General features: G+C 38.5%; 1 protein-coding gene across 4 annotated transcripts in view; it reads left to right on the plus strand.

Moving 5' to 3' along the window:
- The window catches only part of LOC121905377 (mannosyl-oligosaccharide 1,2-alpha-mannosidase IA), a 198720-nt gene that overhangs the window by 126614 nt on the left and 52425 nt on the right, over window positions 1-19681 (plus strand). For all 4 annotated transcript variants that reach the window (XM_042423589.1, XM_042423590.1, XM_042423587.1 and 1 more), the window contains one exon: window positions 10647-10727. In XM_042423589.1, the coding sequence (XP_042279523.1) occupies window positions 10647-10727 (81 nt within the window). The remainder of the gene's footprint in view (window positions 1-10646; window positions 10728-19681) is intronic.

The following is a 19681-nucleotide window of genomic DNA, read 5'->3' on the forward strand; positions in this document are numbered from 1 at the left end:
GTCATTTATAGTGCCGGGAGATGCTTCAGTGAAGACGGTGTGCCCCAGAGCTGAGGTCAAGCTGAGCTGACATTCTGTCTCAGGATGTGGAGGGCAAAGGACATTTTGCGTTGGTGGTTCATCATTACCGATATTTACCAGCACATTTTCTGTCGTTCGTGCAATTTGTCCCCGTGGACTCATTTGTCACATGCTGACATGTGATTCTGGCTACGACCATGAAGACAGAATTAGCAGGTTCAGACTTAAAGCCCCTATAATCCATATTATGAACAGAGGGTCAAATTACTGTGTAGTGTGAAAGTAGTCACTGATAATGACAAACCCACAGAGAATTATCACCCTAAAGAACATTTCAGTGTCTTTCAGCTCGTAGTTTGGGTTCACTCTCACCTCTCTAAACAAAGTTTGTTTCCAGATGCAGCAGGCATCGTTTCAGAGATAATACTTCCTTTTTAGATAATACTAAATGTAGGATGAATATTGGATATAAACACTCCACATGAATGCTGATGTCGCTATGTCTGTTGAATGTGAAAATAAGCAAATTTTCACTAAAACTTCAGCCATAAAAACTTTCTTAAGTGATAAAATGTCTATTTTGTGCTTAGAGGCTGTTGTGCTGCCCAGAGTCAAAAAATCATTTAATTCAGGTTCAGCTGAGACGACACGTTTCAGCTCCAGTTTACGGACTGAAGTTTTTTATAATTTTTTTTTTTTTTTTTTTTTTCACGACACCACACTTTGTGGCATGTGAACAATATGTTTTAATGGTGATGTTTGTGTGTCAGTCTGTGTAAACACATTTACGCTGAAGCAATTAGAGATTTAAAGATGATAAAGATGAAAGAATAAAGCCAAACATTTGCTACCTTGAGCTTCTCAAATGTTTGAAATAAAAAAAATTTGAACATTGTTTAGAGATGTTCACTGACAAAACCGAAGACCTCACCTTGAGCTTCAGAAACTCATAGTCCTCCGTTTTCTGACATCTTGCAGGGTAAATAATTTATTGATAAATGAAAAAAAAATCTACAGATGAATTCTTAATGTAATCAAATGTTAGTTGCAACCCAAAAAATTAGTAACTTTAAAACAAGACACTGATGATATTTATGATGAGTTTCATTCTTATACCACTGAAGTCATGTGAAGACAAGTATATTGCAATAGAAATGTTTATAATTGATACAGTAATTAGCTCAGTTAACGACCTCATCTACATAACTGCGCGTTTATTATATCAGCGTGAATTCAGTGGAACATTAAGCAGCTCGAATGCCTCTTTTCCCACCCAACAGCTTGGGAGCAAGCAGCTTCTAGTGCTGCTGAGACACAGTTGAAGGATGTGGCTCAGTCAGCAAGGCCAAATACAGTGGGAGGTATATGATGAGAGACAGTTACACACAGAGACGGCAAGGGGGAAGATGGACTGTAAAGAGGTGTATAATAACGGCAGAGTGAGAGCGTAGAAAAGTCCCACGAGACCTCAAAATTATCACAGAGGACTCGGTAGGGAGTTTCTGCACGTCCCCAGAGAGAGCGGCGACCTACGCGCAGAATGCTGCTCTTGTTTTTTCATGTGTGTATTTGTGTCTACGGATGTATAGAGAGAGCATCAAACGCTGGAGAAGAGCTCTGAAAATAGACATATCCGGATAGATAAATTCTAACATATTCTAAAGGAGGTGAAGCAGAAGATGGGTGTGAAAAAAAGATGGAGGGGTGATAGGTTGGGTGGTGATTCAGCTATAATTTATCACACAGGAAGTATTTGATTAATTATTCACCAGGCTGTTAATTCACAGTTTAATGCATTTAGTGGAGATGTTTATGATACAGAGCACATTCTCTTATGTCATGTTGATGTATGTTTAGGGAGACATTAGCTACTGATTAATTACCAGATTCTAAAAGATAAGTGTTATCAAAGAAATAAAACGTGAAACATACCTGATGAGATTCAAAACCGTTAGCTATTGGTTTATCTTAATGCGTCTCTGCTTGGACCATTTAATCAGGGTTTATTGGTCTGAGATGGGAATATAGGTATTCGCTGAAGCTTCACTAACCCCAGCTCGTAAAAATGCATCATGGGAATGTAACAAGAGTGGCGCAATCGAGTAAAAAAAAAAAAGAAAAGAAACCTGATGTATTGCGACTGATAACCATTACAGTCTAATGTCTGTCAGTTAAAATGCCATTTGAAAAAACAGTCACTTTCCATTTAAAATTATCATAGTGAAGACTTTGGAAAAAGAGACACATCCTCCTCCATGTTTTGATTGTTGCTGAAAAAATTAAAGGAGCTTCTCACTCAACGCAACATAAACCCCTTTTTTTGATTAGTTTATTTATTTTATGTATCATCAGCATGGGTCCAAAGACTACTCTGAATAATAAAATAAAATGGGAATGTCAGTATTTTGGTACATGCTAATATACTGTAATGATAGATGGCGTTGTCTTTATTAGATAAGCCTCTTTTAACAACAGTTGTATAAATTTTAATAGCGATCTTGAACATGCAGATATCCACAAATGAAATTATCTAATGTGTCACCACACTGTGTCTATTTAAACTCTGATCACACAATTTAATAACATAATGTTCTTATCACTCACTCTTTGCAGTTGGGTTGATGTCACCAACCTAAATATTGAGCTGTGTGGGGTCATCATTTGTGAGGTCTCCTCTTTTTTTTTTTTTTTTTTTTTTTTATTGGCATAAAGTTAAGAGCTTCCTTTCCATCAGTGAAGGCTGCCTAGCGTGCTACAGAGGTTAGTGGCCATTAATGCTAATGTTGGAGACTGCTCTCACAGCTTGGACGCTGATCAAGGCTATCATTACTGTACAATATAAAAAGAAAAGGAAAAAAAAAAAGGCAGCTACAGCTTTCTGTCCTGAAAGTAGCTGGGTGGAGCGGAGCACCATTGGGAAGCTCGTCTCAGCAGAGGCAGCAGCTTGGAGCATGCAGCGTGCTAGACAGACAGAGATTAGAGTAACAGGATCTAATTGGTCCCTTTCATGATTTCTCCATGTTAATTAGCGACGTTAAGTTAAATCACAGTCACTAATGCCGGGCTCAGGCTACAAGAGTTTTGGTCTGTTTTATCCCCGATTCACCCGTCCTGACAATCGAAGGAGAGATATCTGGTCTGGGACGTTGGTCGGTGCTGATGTTCGGCCCAGATTATCTGGTAATGTGAGGGGTTTACAGATCCAGTCTTAAACCTCCAGAACTGCTTGCAGACTCATCGTCTCATCGTATCAAACATGTTTGATATTTAGGAGTAAAAATCTGGATGATTACGTCACTGCTTTCCGAGCGGGATCACAATAGCCAATGAGAGAGACAAGTCTATAAGAAGTCGCTACATTTCCTGCCTCTAAACTGGAACATGTTGACACTTTTTTTCACAATAGCACTAATAATAATTTATTTTCATTATACCAACACAATTTTACATTGCAACAGTGGACAATATCGCTTTTGAACTAGCTAGCTAAACATTAGAGTTACAAGCTAACGTTAGTCGTTAGGGTGTTGCTAAGCAAAGGTAAACATTCTGGCCCGTGAGGCTAACGTTAGCTAGCATGCTACTGTTGACAGACTAAAACTGACCTCCAGTTCTTGCTGAAGAACAGACACATGTGTTGACCGCGTCTCCCCAACCATTTTTTCATCCAGACTCGTTTCGCGTTCTGCTTTTGTTTTTTCTAAAAGCAAAGCATTACCAAAGCAAGCACCATGTCAGTCTCCTTTTTGTTTTCATCTGCTTCCCAATGAGATCATGTGAGATCACATGAGGTGGTGCATTGCTCCCTCAGGCATGATAATCTCAATAATATCCAGTAGAGTGTGTGTGATGCACCATTATTTTCAAATCTTGTAGTGTGTGCATGTTTGAGATTAGAGAGAAGAACATCTGTGAAGTTTCTCCTTATGTGTGTGATTCAACCCAATTTCAAAATCGGTCAGGATTTTATAACTCCTGTAGTCTGAGCCCAGCTTAAGTGTGAATCACCAGTTCTGGTAGGAGAGGCAATCATCTGCTTAATTTTTAGCCTTGGCTCATCAGGTTTTTTTTTTTTTTTCTGTCACATCAGGCTAATTTGGCTTTGAAATGTATGGCAGTTGAAACCTGGACCACAGGGACGCCAAGAGTCATCTGCCCAGTGACAATGATGCCTCTTTATTAGCAGTAAATCATTACATTAGCATCTGAGCAGGACACACCACTGGGCAACAGTCTAGTCAGCTCCTTGGCACACAGCAGCACAGCGGCCATGCCAATCAGGCTTATGTCCCAGGCAAATCTGGGCTGAGTATGACGGCAATCTTTGCCATGGCTGTTGAAATACTCATCAACAGAGAAACCAGCATCAAACACTGTCAGCAACATTGCATGGCACTGGTGAAGCAGAACACCTACAAAGTACGGCAGCAATGTACCCAACGAGTCATTACACTCATTATTTTATTTTAGTTTCTGCCGTGGCTTATCCTGCGCAACAATTACATTATGCAAAACAATTAAAATGCAGATTTTTCTTGCAGTATCATGCATATTTTGAGTACTAGAAGCATTGTTATATGCAGTATCCTGTTGCCTGTGCATTTTGAGGCTATTTTCATCCAAGTGATCACCTTACCTTTTGGAAATGATAGCATTAACTACACGAGGCGGCATGGGAGATGTATGCAGTCAAATCCTATACATACAGAGCTCAGCTTGTTTTCTCTTGGCATTGAATAAGCTTCGTCTCTAATTCGTTTGTTGTTTGTACTGTAAACATGCAACACTGCAATGCAGATTTGTTCTAACACCATATTTGTTCAGTAATCATCCTTCAGAAAGTCTCTTCAGTCACCTTATGCTCCAGCAGGCTGAGAAGTGAAGATAGGCAGAGAAACTGGAGGCAGAGTTTCATCTTGGTGGCAGTGGTGGTGGTGAGAGCTTCCGTGTTCACTCTAACAGCCTTGTGTTGCCTCCTAATGAGGTCCTCAGCTTAAACACCGTGAACAGAGACAAGACTGAAAAAGTGTAAACCCCCCCCTCCCAAAAAACAGGTGTTATTCTTTTTACCGTATTTCTTTGTCATGCTTGCTGGAGAGCGGTTATGCTTGCTGCACCATGTTGTAATGTGCCTTGAGGAGTAGCAGCACAGTTAAAATGAACTCTGTGCTGAAGCATGTGTTAGCGATTTTTAGTTAGTTGTGTTTTTATAAAAATGTAATCTTTTATTTAAACAGACCAAGATAAATATCTCTTTTTCAAGACCACAAGAATAAACGTGCAGTATATTGGTTCTACGTATAAGAAAGACTTGGGGCGAGTACACTTTTTAATATCTCCAAAAGGAATAAAGGATTTTAATGTCAAGGTTTTTGTATGTCATTCCATTTGTAAAAAGTATAGTGGTAAAATCAGTTTTTTCCAAGCATAGATAAATGCAGTACATCTAAATTTAAAATGTCCTGTGACTCTATAATTACTATAGGGTCACAGGACCCTATAATTAGTGCATTTAAATGGGATCAGAGAGCAGAGGTAGTGAGGCAGTTTTTCCAGTAGAGCTTCATAGATAACACACAGTGAAACTCCCTTCTGTTTTAGGAATTATTTCCTAATGATTGATCATTTATTTGCAAGAAATTTGAAAATAAAACCTATAAATGAAGCCAAAAACTGAGATAAATAGCACCGTCACATTCAGACGAGATGGGTAAATGGCCAAGCAATAGTGCATTGAATGAAACTGAATGGTTTATATTGACATTTCCCATAACTGTCTTTGATCTGCTCTACATTGATTTACTTTTTCCATCATGAATATCACTTTGTGCTGTCAGACTGATGGAAATTTCTATGTTTACATCAATACAGAGAAACTTAATTAGTCACTGAAACTCAAATAGAAGTTTCACATTTTGTATTTTCTTTCATGCAAGGTAAAGGGGGATGAATCTTCCCTTTACCCATATCAGCCGGATGCGTTTGTCCAATTAATAGCTCAAGAACACATAGCTTTGAGCATTATTATTATTTTGTGTATCAATCAGAAGCCAAACTTGGTTAATGAATAAGAACAAAACAAATTTACCTGTGAAAAATTAAAATCTTACGCTGGCAAACGTCATTAAGATCAAACCAGTTCTAATGTGAGCCTGAGCCGTGTTAGTCTAACCCAATATGATATGCAGTTATTCAGCTTCACCTTCCATTCGGTAAAAATGAATGCATATTTTTTTATTTATTCATGTGGAAACAACCTCTCAGAAGGCTTGACATTGTTTTTAATCTTCTTACTTGATATCTTGCTTATGATTTGATGATTGAATTGATTTATGTCAGTGTGAGTTTAAGTTGTATTGTTTAGTGTGGGGTTTCAAAGAGCCCCAGGGTTTGCTTTTTTAGTTGATTTAATTGAGATGCAAATCTGAAAGGTTGCCCCATTTGCAGTGGAACAATGCGTTAGTTCTTCCTAAAAAAAAATACATCAGATTAAAAAATCAACAAAACCCATTTTATTAGAAACTGTGCCTGCAGGCTTGCTTTACGTCTAAATGCACTTTCCTGGATATTCAAATATTGCATCTGTATGAATGGAAGTTTTAAACAAAGCCTGGTAAGTGATTTTTTTTGGGGGCCTGTATTAAGTAAAAGTCAGATTAGCAAAACCTTTGCCAGCATTACTTGTCTTTCCTCACTATGCCTCATGCCTGTCTCACTGAGTGCCACTATCACTGGTGATAAATAGACACTCCATTCCTAATCACTGCCATCGTACTGCCATTACTGAGTGGGCCACTCATTTCAGGGCTGGCAAGACAGCTCGGCTCAGCCGCCCTGCCAGAGGCATCAGTGCTTTGTCTCAAGAGATGTCACCAGTTCCGCTGACTTCAGGGATGCCGCCGGCGCCTTGGGTTGTGCATCTACTCCACTGTTATTACCTGATTCTTAGAGTTATATAACACATGACAAGATCAAGGCGTGTTAAAGGAAAAGCTTGACATTTAGGGAAATATGCTTATTTTTCATGCCAAGATTCAAAGATCGATACCACTTTCTTATCTGTAGCTGAGCTAAACAGTTAGCTTAGCTTAGCATAAAGACTGGGCACAGGGAAACAGCGAGCCTGGCTTTGTCCAACCTCAAGCTCAATAATTAACACAGTATATCTTGTTTGTTTAATCAGTACAAAAAAGTAAACACAATGGTCTTCATGCTAAGCTAGGATAACTGGCTTCTGGCTTCACCTTCATACTTACTGTACAGACATGAGAATAGTATTGATCATCTCATCTAACTCTCAGCAAGAAAGCAAGCACGATTATTTTCCAAAATGCCAAACTATTCCTTTTGAAGAACACAGTTTGTCAATTTTATTTTCATCGCTAAGTTGCTGACGTGAATCATCAATTATTTTGCTTTGAGATCATCTAACATGTATTTTAAGAGACAAACACATTTGATGATCATTGATGCCAATTATTGATTAAGTCTGTCTTAAATATATATAACAAAAAGTACTTTAAGTATAATAATACAAAAAGAGGGTTAAGGACACGAATGTTTTTAAGAGATGATATATATGGAGATAAATGATACCGTTGAACAGATGCCAGTGATTCTCCATCTCTATGCTATTCCTCAGAGTAGAGCTAATTGCCCTCTCTGGCACCCAATTACAGATTCCTTATCATCCACACTTGAGATAGCAATTTCCTTCTCAATGGGTCTCCAAGTCAATGAGTACCAGTCTGCTTCAACTTTCAGCTGACATAAGAGGCCATAATTTAGGTGACATATTGAGACACATGGAGTTTTACCTCTTACTTTATATTTAATTTAGAAAAGAGTATAGACTAAATACGTTTAATGTTGGCAAACAGAAATGGCTTCCTAGTATAATTAAGGAATTATTGTTGATTTAACCCTCTGGGAAGGTTTCATAGTCAAAGCAAGAGAATATTCAAATTTTCTTCCAATTCCAACAAGTATAGTAAATGTAGTATAGCAAAGTATGTTTGAGGTAAGTGAAGGGATGTCAGTAATTCAGGTATTTACTGTTTGTTTTTACCTTAGGACTAGATTCTTATAGAAAGAGAATTGAGGAGGCACACTCTACTGTATACTGTAATTATATAAAATCCTAAAGTAGTTTAAAAAGAGAGGATTTTTAAATGGAGAAGACATCTTATACTGTTGATACGCTTCTTTTCCGCAAAAACATTTTTACAATTAAAGGCCAGTCGCTAATGGAGTCTGGGTAAAAAATCATTGAGGTGTTGGAATTAAACATAGTCTACCAGCTCACATGGTAAATCCAGCATAATACACATTTCCACGAGATTTATTTCATCAGTACCACAACAGAGTCATGTCATGTTTACCAATCTGCTGCTCTGAATTGCTCTTTTTAACAGTATTGATTTTATTCACCAATTGATCGCTGTTAAGCTACCATCAGTAAAACTCATTACTTTATTGTTCAATTCTCTCCACAGTTGTGGTAAACAAAGGCCCCAGACACTATTTGAGAGTTATGTCATAAATCAAATAAACCTGTCAAATAATTTCTCTGTGTTTAGTTATTTGTGAAAAAAAACTTGGACTTGTTCTGACTGTGTCCAAGTCAAACTCTAAACGACAAAAAGAAAAGCTACAGATGGTGTTTCAAAAACATACAGCAAAGCAGCAAAGGGGTTTAAATAAAATTCAACTTGAGCCAGTAAACTTACTCTCCATTAATCGATATTGCCCAGCAGTTGTAAGACACTCTCAGACAAAAGAGGAAACAAAACACCAGGGAACTTGATTACATGACTTTGACTTTCTGGCCTGACTTTTTGAGCCTGGCCTTGCAGTAGTGGTTGATTTCTTTGGAGAGTGAATCTCCATTACAACAGGCTTTCAAAGAGAGGACGGGGAGCTTGGGAGCCTGGCGGTTAGACAGACTACCTCATAAGCAGAAGTTCACCAGTCTTATTCCCTCAGTGTCTGATGTGTCCATCAACAGCCAGACAACCTGTCTCTACTTGAGAGAAATACTGAACCCCTCCGTTTTAAATCAAATTTATCAGCTTATGTAAAACAAAACCAGAGCAAAGTGTAAGATGAGAGCAGTTTTGATGGCGCTAATACATTGATATTGATGCTTTGGTGATGCTTTGCTGCACTTGGACTACATTATTGGCTTGTATTCATCCTTACTGTCATATACTTATCAGTACACCACAATATCCTAAAGAGGGATAATAGGGTTAATCAATCAATCAATCACTCAGGCAGTAGAGGTTTTGTAGTTTTATCATATCTCTTAGCAACCACATCTGCTGTTGTAATGGGGTTTCACTGGAAAATTGTATTTGTGTGGATAATACCCAAAGAGATGTCAGAAAGTTTGTAATTTCAGTAACTTATTGAGTAAAAGTCTGATGTCATTTAGACTGCTGTGCACAGTTATAAGATAAAACTGATAATATTCAAACAGTCGTTTTCTTATTGTCAGTAAATCCCATGCAAGGCCAAAATCAACAATGAATTGATCCTATAAACAAGTATTGTCTGTAAAGCCAAATTCTGATATAACTTATTCCTCTGTACCAAAACTGTAAGAAAAAAACCCCACATCAATGAGTCCCACCGTTGAGTGACATGTTCCTTCGTTACCATGAACACAGACACTCTAGTTTATTTTTGAGTCGATCCTGCATCCTTCAGTCCTGCTGCTGGAAATACTCACTGGTACACCAAATCTATGGCTTAAAATAGGGCCCAACAAATGCAGCACTTAGTCTTTGATGAGTAAGGTTTGCCAAAAAAAAATGCAGGAAATTATTTAGCCTGTATTGAAAAATGAAAGTATACATTACAGATTTACTGCTTCAGTAGGAACCACTGGACATGAGGCTGAGACTCACAAAATTGCATTGTTGGTTTTGGTATTTTAAAAGGTATTTGTTGATAATATAACAAGTATAAAATATCACCAGCTTTGTCACGTAAGGTCCTCAAACAGTACTGACACCAGTTTCTACAACATACAGGGTCTGCTGCTGTCATTACCTCAACATTAATAATCAGGTGCATCAGATACATAATGATCAGTTACACAAATGAGCAGCTAATCACAACCACTGTTGCCCAGTGCCTGAGTATTTCTGGTATTTACCTGGTTGCAACATCTGAATCAACACCCACATCTCAAATATTTCAAATGTCTGGTGTTGCTCTTTTGTATGATCGTTTCCAATCAACACTTTTTTTAGGCAGGACTAAGGTTGAACATCATCTATCTCAGCTATTTAAACTTGCTGAAATCAGAACAACACCATGCAAAGTCATTTCTTGTGAGAAAAAGTATTTTTTCCCCCGTTTCCTCCACAGGTAATAGAAGGTGTAATTTATCATTTGGCACTTCTGGTTCTTGTGGAAATGAGTCTGAAAGATTTGATGCTCACAGATGCTCCTCATGTACATTTCAGAACTACACTGAAAAGAATTAGAAAAAACTATATATTTATGAAGACTGCAGGAGATAATTATTTTCTATTAACACCACTGTGCTGCTTTATCACTGACTTATGCTATGGCTGAGTATGACATTTGACAATGTGATCTCTTTGGTTCAACAGAATGGCGAGGCATCGCTTTTTGAGGTGAACATCCGTTACGTCGGCGGGTTGCTGTCAGCCTACTACCTGACAGGAGAGGAGGTAAGATTAATAGATGTCTGTTATCACTCTACTCTAGCGAGATCCGCTGCTTCCTTTCTTCCCAACCAGCCCCGCAGTTTGAATGATGAGCAGGCTACGTTGTGAGTGAATATGTGTATGTGTGCGTGTGTTAATGTGTCATCACAGTGCCCACATAAAATGAGCTCGCTGGCATTTTAACATCGCCTGTACAGTATAGATACAGCATTTTTTTCTTATTTAACGAGTTTCACTTTAAAAAAAGAAAAAAAAATGGTAATTGAAGAGGAAGTTTAAACCAGTATTCACCTGGTTTTATGTCTGCACACATCCAAACATTGTGTTTGCTATAGTTTAATAGCAAAGACCCTGTTTTAACAACCAAATGAGTTGCTGATTATGTGCAAGAGTTCCTCTAAATAGTAAAAACAGAGTGAATCGTTGAACCACAGAGATTTCACTGCAGATAAAAAGCGAAGTTTTGATTTATTTATTTTTTTAAATTTAAGTCGAATTATAATTTTTTTTAAACTCATATTTTATTTTGATTTCAGAATCTTAAACAGTGGAGTACAAGTTCAATATAATTTTACATTTTAATGTTCTTTTTTTGTCATTTAAATGTTTTATTTACATTTGAATATTGAATGTTTTAGTATATCCAACTTCCAGCTGCTTTCATATTTTTCCAGCTATGAATACAGAGAAAATTCAAAGAAATCGAATTAATTTCAGTAACCTTCCCGCTTCCTTATATATGTATCTAACAAGGAGAAAGGGAAGAAATGTCAATCATTGTAAAATGTATGGCATGTAAGTGTTTTAAGAGTGTAGGATGGATTAAATAACCTTGCATAAACAAGGCCATTACAGGACTAAACGTCTTTATAAATTTGAGCTTTTAGAGCCTTAGTGTTTTTACTCCATCTCATATAAATTGTGTTTTTTTTTTTTTTTTATTTAAGCTTAAAATAATCATCCCTAAGTACACATTAGTTCAAATCTGCTGTCTCTGCCTTATTGTTGCAGTATAGTATGTAATTAAGTGTTAATGTGACAATGCTCAGAGGCTAGACAAGCAGGCTTAGAACTGAGAGGTCATTTGGTTTAATTTAAGAGGCAAAGTGACTGAGAATAGCTTTTCTCTGCTTGAAGAACTACCACAGTTGTGTCCTTGAAGAAGCCACAGTCAGTGGCAGTGAAGAAGTGTAAAAGGCCTGCGGTTATGATGGAACGCTTCCAGGTGTGAAGCTGTGAAACTTTATAAGTGTGAAGCACGGCCTCGCCAAAAAAGAACTGCGAGTGCTCGCTAAACCTTGGCTGGGTAAATAAAGGTTTAAAAATCGCCTGCATCAACCACACATCACAAATGGTCCAGTTCATTATCAGTATATTGTGAAATCACTGGAGGTCAGCATGTCACCGTAATGAGCATCTGCCTGTAGCAGCCTCCTGGAGCGTACACATACTGTACACTGTACTTCTACTGGTTTGAACGCCACCCAGTCGAAAAGGCTGAAATCTGTGCAGAAGCAAAATTAATGGAGAGCGTATCCAGTAACATATGAACACTCCAGTCTGTTTAATGGACATTGATTTGCAGGCCGGGCGAGTTTAGGGGAGAGCTGTATAAAAATTGTCCACTGCAGCTGGATGAGTGAAATATGAATACATTGCTGGAGCTGAATATATTTTTGAATCCATTATCCCACATTTGTGTGCCATTAATGCCATGCAGAAAATGTGCCTCTTTTTTATTCACCGGTCCATGGAAATTTCTATATGTGGCATTGATAATGACATTTTCTAATGTGAGTGTGAGCGAGTGCGCAAAGCAATATAATAGAGTGTATTATCCATGAAGTTTGCTCTTATCTTGTTGTGTCACACATGTACATTAGGGCCAACTAGTCTTGGTGAGGAAAATCTGTAAAAAAGAGACAACAGCTACCTTTACACGTTTTTGATCTTGTCTTTATTTGACCTCATGTTGTCGCTGCAATTCTTCGTCTCACCACACTGAAAACATTCTCGTCAATTTGGTTAGTATCACCCTCCGTCTCTGTTGTTATATTCAAACAACCGCGGTGCCTTTTCCCATGAGTTTTCTTTCCTATGGACTTTCTCAGTGTTTACATTACGCTATCATTCCCCGGAGATGGAGCACACTGTCTCAGTTTCCTGACGGACGTATCAATACCCTTTACCGCGGCGCAGTTATCCATCACATGGCTCACTTGTGTGCTTTCTGTGAAGGGTCCCTGAGTGTGAGATTTATAGCTACCTGATCCCCCTACCCTCAATTCCCCCATTAGGGTCTCTTCCTAGGAGTCTGCTGTTCCATCCGCATGATAAAACTGGCAGATTGAAGGTCTCTCGCTGCTGCAGAGACTTAAATCACCTGAGATTCAATGTGGTGGACTATTATGAAACTGTGGATCCAGTTTGACCAGAGGACATTGGGCAGCTGGTGCCGCCGTAAATGATTGCCGGGGAGCGGGTGATGATTATGGCTCCTTGCGGGATGCAGTTTGCAGGAGAAGTGCTTGGAGCAGAACTGGAGCAACACCTGATCATTAATAACCTCCTGTTGTTTTGACCGAGTGTATGTACTGTTTATGTGTATGTTTTCTTGGGGCCCCGGAAGAATCATGGTTAGTCTTTATGGAAGTGGTCCCCGGGTTAAACGTCTGGTTCAAACGGGTCTAGTCGCAGTTCCCCCTGCTCCATTTGCTGCTCTTTCATCATTCACCATCACAGACTCCAGCCAGGCCAAATGCCTCTGACAGAAGTGGCATTTACTGTAGGTTGTGTTGTTATATACCCACCTGCAATGTCCGTTTTTTTCTGTAACTTAGGGCTGTAACACTTATTTGCATTACTGATTTCTCTATTGATAATTCTACGATTAATTGTTCAGTCTAGAAAATATCAGAAAATAGTAAAAATGTCAATAATTTCCCAGAGCCCAAAGGTGACAACTCTGCCACTACTGTAGCAGTTGAAGCTTTCTCAATACGGAGTACGCCAGTTTCAAACTCGTGTCCTTCGGAGTTTAAACCTGGAAACTGGAGGATGTGTTTCACTCTATTTGCAACCAGTTCAGTTATTGCACTTCACTATAACTGTAAATAATGTCATGAGGTTCACCTTTATAGCTTTGAGTGAAATGTCTTCACAACTATTGGATGGATTGCTGTGACATCGACATGACATAACTTTTCATCTGTCGCCATCACCAGGTCAAATTTTTAATATTTTCATTCTTTTGTTAATGACAAAGTATCTGCAAAACTAATAACATTCCCATCAGCCTCAACTGTACTTAGCGTTCAGTGCTAATTAGCAAAAGTTTACATGCTAACATGCTAAACTAAGATGCTGAACATGATAATATCTATGAAATAGTTCATAGGAGAAGGCAGGTGCGCTTCTCCTGCACTGAAATTCAGTCAAGTACTCTGCCTTCAAAAAAAAAAACAGTCTATGTTCTCCAGAACAAAGTCAAGAATAAAGGAGCATATGTAAACAGCTCTGAGGAAGGCTTTATGCCGAAACACGTCAGCAGATTTGTCAACCCATTGATGGTGCATAAATTTATCTGACAGATCTATACGTGAGGTGATTTTTTTTTTTTTTCTTAACTATGGAGGGCCACCTTTTTTCCTGACTTTGTTCTGGAGAACATAGAATACCTGTTAAATATCAGCATGTTAGCGTTGTCATTGTGAGCGTGTTAGCATGGTGACGTCAGCCTTGGGCTCAAAGCACTTAATACAATATCTCAGAGCTGCTAGCATGGCTGTAGATTAGTCTGGTTACAATACCTTTGGTCTAACTCTTGTTATGGAATCTCATAGTTTTGTGATTTGTAATCAGTGGCACTGAATTTGTTAAATGCAGTATTACAATTGCTCACAGTAAAGACTTAAGAGGCCAACTTCTGTCTTGAACCTTTATTGGACGTCAGTTTAGCTCACTTCATACTATAGATGTTCACCTACATTGCTTGTTTGCCTGACCAACAGTCCCAAATCAACAAAATTGTTAACAAAAGTGAAGTTGGACCTTGTAAATGTTGGCATTTTTACTTCAGAAGTGACATAAACAATTAGTGGAGTAACAAAATTGTTGTCAATACAAAATATACTGTAATATACTATGCATTTATGTATTTTTTTCCCACTCAAATATCCTCTTATATCCATATACTTATGCTCAGCTCCTGTATGTAATCATTGGAAGTGGATTCTATTTGAATTCATTTGTGTGAAGGTCTGTTCCCCTTATACATGTATGAGCATGTGTCTTTTCAGGTACTGCTGCATATTCTATGTGCCCCTTCTTTCACCTCCATATAAGAACACGCGTGTTTGTACGTGAACTCAACCTCAATTTCTCCACTACTTGTGTGTGCACTGCATGCCCACGTGCAGTCCTGCGTGTGCACGGCGTGTATGCGTTTCATTTGTCAGTGTCCGTTTATATACATACAAATGTATGTGATGGTGAGACCTTGTGGTCTGATCCTCTTCCCTTTGCGAGAGCAGAGAACAGTGAAGGGGGAAAAAAAAGGGGGGCGGTAGGAAATGTATTCAACAGCCTTGTGTGAAAATTGCCTGTGGGCTGAGTTGAAGCAGCAGGGAGAGAGGGAGGCAGCAGCCGGCAGAGGAGAAGAAAGAAGTGTGTTCATATGTTCATCAGCGAGAGGAAAGAGGAGATGAAGAGTGGGAGAGGGGGATGAGGAGAGGTGAGGAGTATATTCATCAGCAAGTGTGAGAGTGCATGTGAATCTGATACATTGTTCAAAGAAAACAAATCCATCCCCTCTGATGCCATGATACCATGATATTCACTTAAACAGTATAATTAGTATAATTATGCAGGGCTACTTTTTTAGAAGGTATCATTTGGGGATACAGAGGTTAAAAGTACTAAATCACAGATGATATTGTTAAGGCCTCACCTGATAGATCAGATAAAAACATCTACAATTATTTCTAATAAATCATTATTTTCCATTACATTTATATATGATTTCAACTGTAAAAGAAAAAAAATGGAAAACAGCACTAAATTAAAGGCTCATAGACTTACTTTTGCCAATAAATGTGATGAAAAATGAAAGAACCCATATTTTCACACATTCAGCGCTCAGTAATAAATGAGTTCACTGACACCTTTTGTTCTGGTTAAAGACAAGCCGCAAGTTTAAGGACTGAGAACAATAAATTCAGCTGACTGCTTTTAACAACTTGGCTTCACAGTCCTCCAGGAGAAGGGCAGCGGCCTAAATGAAACATTAGCTTTAAAGAATCCCTTTGCCAGTCAGGACTATCTGTAAGAATTAGCTGTGAAGATGCCACTCAAACTACGGACTTTGTCGTTGAGTATTTGGTCACAAGGACACTTGCTTCCTCTTTTTAACCCTGAAAAATCACAGGCTGCGTATGTACCTGCTGGTCTATGGTAGAGACCACATCCATGATCCAATGTGCTTTTTCTCTATGAAAATGTACTTTCTTTCCTACAATCAAGCTCTCAGTTGACCTTATAGTACAAGTGTGTATGTGCCAGCATGTAACATGGCAGTGCAATAGTTTAGTATAGTCACTCTCCCTTAAATAACTTAAATAAGAGTATAAGGTCAGAGTGAAAATACTGAAAATTACCCTTTAAAATGTTGTGGACACATTGGTCATTTTATAGTGGCAGAGTTCTTGCATTCAGACCGCTGGCTGTCTGGCCAGTGGGAATCCATCAGCCAAATACAATTTAGAGTATGAGTTTGAGTGTGTATGAGTGAATATGAGTTTTCTCTTCATTTTATGGAGGTTTCAGCTGCACTTCTCCTGCTGTTTAGAGAAGTAGAACCCTGCAGCAGACCGGTCTCAGGTGATGATAGACAGCTGTCAGTCCCTCTCGTACATGATAGACAGGTGGGTGAACATGTACATGTTTTATTTATACATATAAACAGACTGACTGCATCATAAAAGGTATACAGAATATGTAGCAAGAGTTAGTCTGTGGTTAAGGTATATATGACAACAGATATATACTGTGGTACATAAACAGGCTTTCGTAGAGGAAACAATGTAGAACAAACAGCTCAACAAACTATAATATAAACATGTAAACATGAATTGGTTGCTGATATATAAACTTCTACAACATCTTTAATATTTCAATAGTGTGCAAACATTTTGATTCAGATCATCATCTGAGTTGTGCGAATTGTTCACTTTCTAATTTACATTCTGTGTGACCAAAGGAACGTGACCATGGCAAATTAAGTGGAATTGGAGGAATATATTTTTAAAAATTCCAGTTTTTCTGGGGAAGGGCCTCTCGACTCCCCATGTAATTGGTCCTCTCCCATGTGTGACGGACTATTTCTGCCCATGAAAGATGCACAGAGGCGGTGAAGAAGAAAGACAGACAGATGGGAGAGGAGAGTGAAGGGAAGAGAGTGGAGAGGCAAATAGGCAGAGAGGGAGAACAAGCAAGACAAATGAAGAAGAAGAAGAAGAAGAAGGAAGACAAATACAAAGCCAGAGGAGGAGGAAGAAGGATGGTGACAGGGTGAAAATTCCTGGCATATTCCAGCAAACACAGGGCAATAAGCAGGGAACCATTTAATCAAGGGCTAGTGGTCTTCAGTCCAACTCTTTTGCATGTTTGTGAACTTTTGGGAAACATGCAAGGGCCACAGCTCTAACCTTTTCTACTCCGGAGCCGAAGAGATCAACATTAAGTAACTCTGGCACTTCAGGCTTTGTCTTTTACTCTACTAAAGTTCACAAACTTCAATCTGTCTTTATGGCCTGTGGGTTTCCTTTTAAAACCTGGCGGCATCATTTAAATACCAGAATTTTATGTTTCTTTGTGAGACAATGTGGTTCTTGAGGGGTCGTGTTTGCACTAGTCCACATTGTTTTTCCCTCTAATTAGTTTGATCCACTTCAGTCTCCAAATATGGTTTTATTTTGGGTCATAAGACATTAAGAAGATAACACAGTAGAGCGCTCACACACATGAATACCACAGATATTAAGAACAACGCAATATATTGTAAATTCCTCTCGGTTTTTCTTTATTTCTCTCCATTTTCATGTTTTTCTCTCTCTCTCACAGCATTATTAAGTCACATCATTAAGTGCTGAGAGAAGCCCTGTTGTCATGTTAGGTTGCAGTGTGTGCTGCATGCATTAGCAGAGGAACCAAGTTTTGTTCTTAGACTGAATGATTTGACCTTTACTCGCCTGCTTGAGAAGATCATGCGGAACAAATTGATATTCATAACAGAGTTAATGTCGACCAGTATGTCTTAAGACTCAATCACAACCTGATATGCAGGAAGAATATGAAAATGATCTGTCTCTGTACATGTGCCTGCATGTCTGTTTTTATCTCTTTTTCTTTTTTTTCCTCTCTCTCCGCGTCTCTCGTTCTTACAGCGCCTCCAGAAAACTTCCAACTCCCCTGACAGTTTCTGCAGTGATGCTGCTTAAATCAAAACGGGTTGCATTGACATTTCCTTTATTTTTGTATAATCTATATGTTTAAATTATGATAAACTGAATTTGTTTTAAACATTTTTGAACATTTTATTGAATTAATACGGAGAATTAAATTATTAATTCAACTATCTGGGCTGTATTTTGTAGTGCACAGTGTGGACTGTGTATCAGCCATGAAGTTTCATTTTTTTGGGCACACCCAGGTCTGTGCATGATTGAAATTTTGGGACTCTGCTGAAAACTGTAAACTCGACTACATCGAAGTGTGAGGAGTGTCAGATAAGAGGCTGCAGTGCTGTGGTGGTGTGAAGGATTCCTCGGGTCCTAGTCTCTATCTAACATTGGTAACTTTCCTATCGGACTCGGACCAGGCACAGACATTTTTCAGTATCCCTGTGATAATCGCTTATAGATGCCTGGTGAGATTTGCATTCAGACAATCTGGTGCGTGTCCCAGGAGTTCAGCCTCAAAATCGCCTGACTTCAGCTCTAAAGTCGATTACTTCTGGGTCCTCTCCGCTCGTCACGTCACATGCTAATTTAAATAATCCGCAGGATTTTAAGGCTAGAAATAGATTTGGTTTCTTACATCTGAATATATGTAGTTTACTAAGTCATAACAAATATGATCACTTAAGTATCCTATTATCTCAAATTCATCTGGATGTTATTATTTTAACAGACTTGGCTGTAAAAAGATTGATAATCAGTTTCTTTTAGTGGTTTTAATATTTTCAGAGCAGATAGAGGAGGTGGTGTAGCAATATATGTAAAATCATCTCTCTGTACTCGAGCTGACTTCAGTCTCAATTCCTATATATTTTGAATTTATTTCCTTGAAAATTGATCTGGGGCATAATAATTCAGTAATAGTAATTGGTGTCTACAGACCTCCTTCTGCCCCCTCAGAAGCCCTTGAAAAACTGAATGAATTATTTGCACCATTGATTGATCATGAGGTGATTATCCTTAGTGATCTCAATTTAGACTGGCTTACCTTGGCATCTGTTAATCTTAAAGAACTTTTTTTTACAGTCTTAATTTCACATCCCACTCTCACCAACCTGAAGGATTCCTCCAAGTCAAGCATAGTTGACTTAATATTAACAAACAGACCAGAGAAATATTATATATTTCTGCCTTGTAGTGTTTTTGACCTTGGTGTTAGTGACCATTGCCCGATTCTTTGCATTAGAAATGTGAAACGGAGGAAAAATAATTCACACATAGTGGTCAGAAGAAACTTCAAAAACATTGACCAGGGCTTTCTACGTGACCTTTACTCCAGTCCAATCACTGACACTCTCAAAATCTCTGATCCTGAACAAGCTTTAAGTTATTTTACCAATGTTTTTAACTCAGTTTCAGATAAGCATGCACCCCTGGTTCACTGCTGAGCTTTCTACCTTATTTTATTCCAGAAACAAAGCATGGGCTCTGGCTAGGCACAAC

This window comes from Thunnus maccoyii, chromosome 10 (assembly GCF_910596095.1).
Source record: "Thunnus maccoyii chromosome 10, fThuMac1.1, whole genome shotgun sequence".
Lineage (NCBI taxonomy): Eukaryota > Metazoa > Chordata > Actinopteri > Scombriformes > Scombridae > Thunnus > Thunnus maccoyii.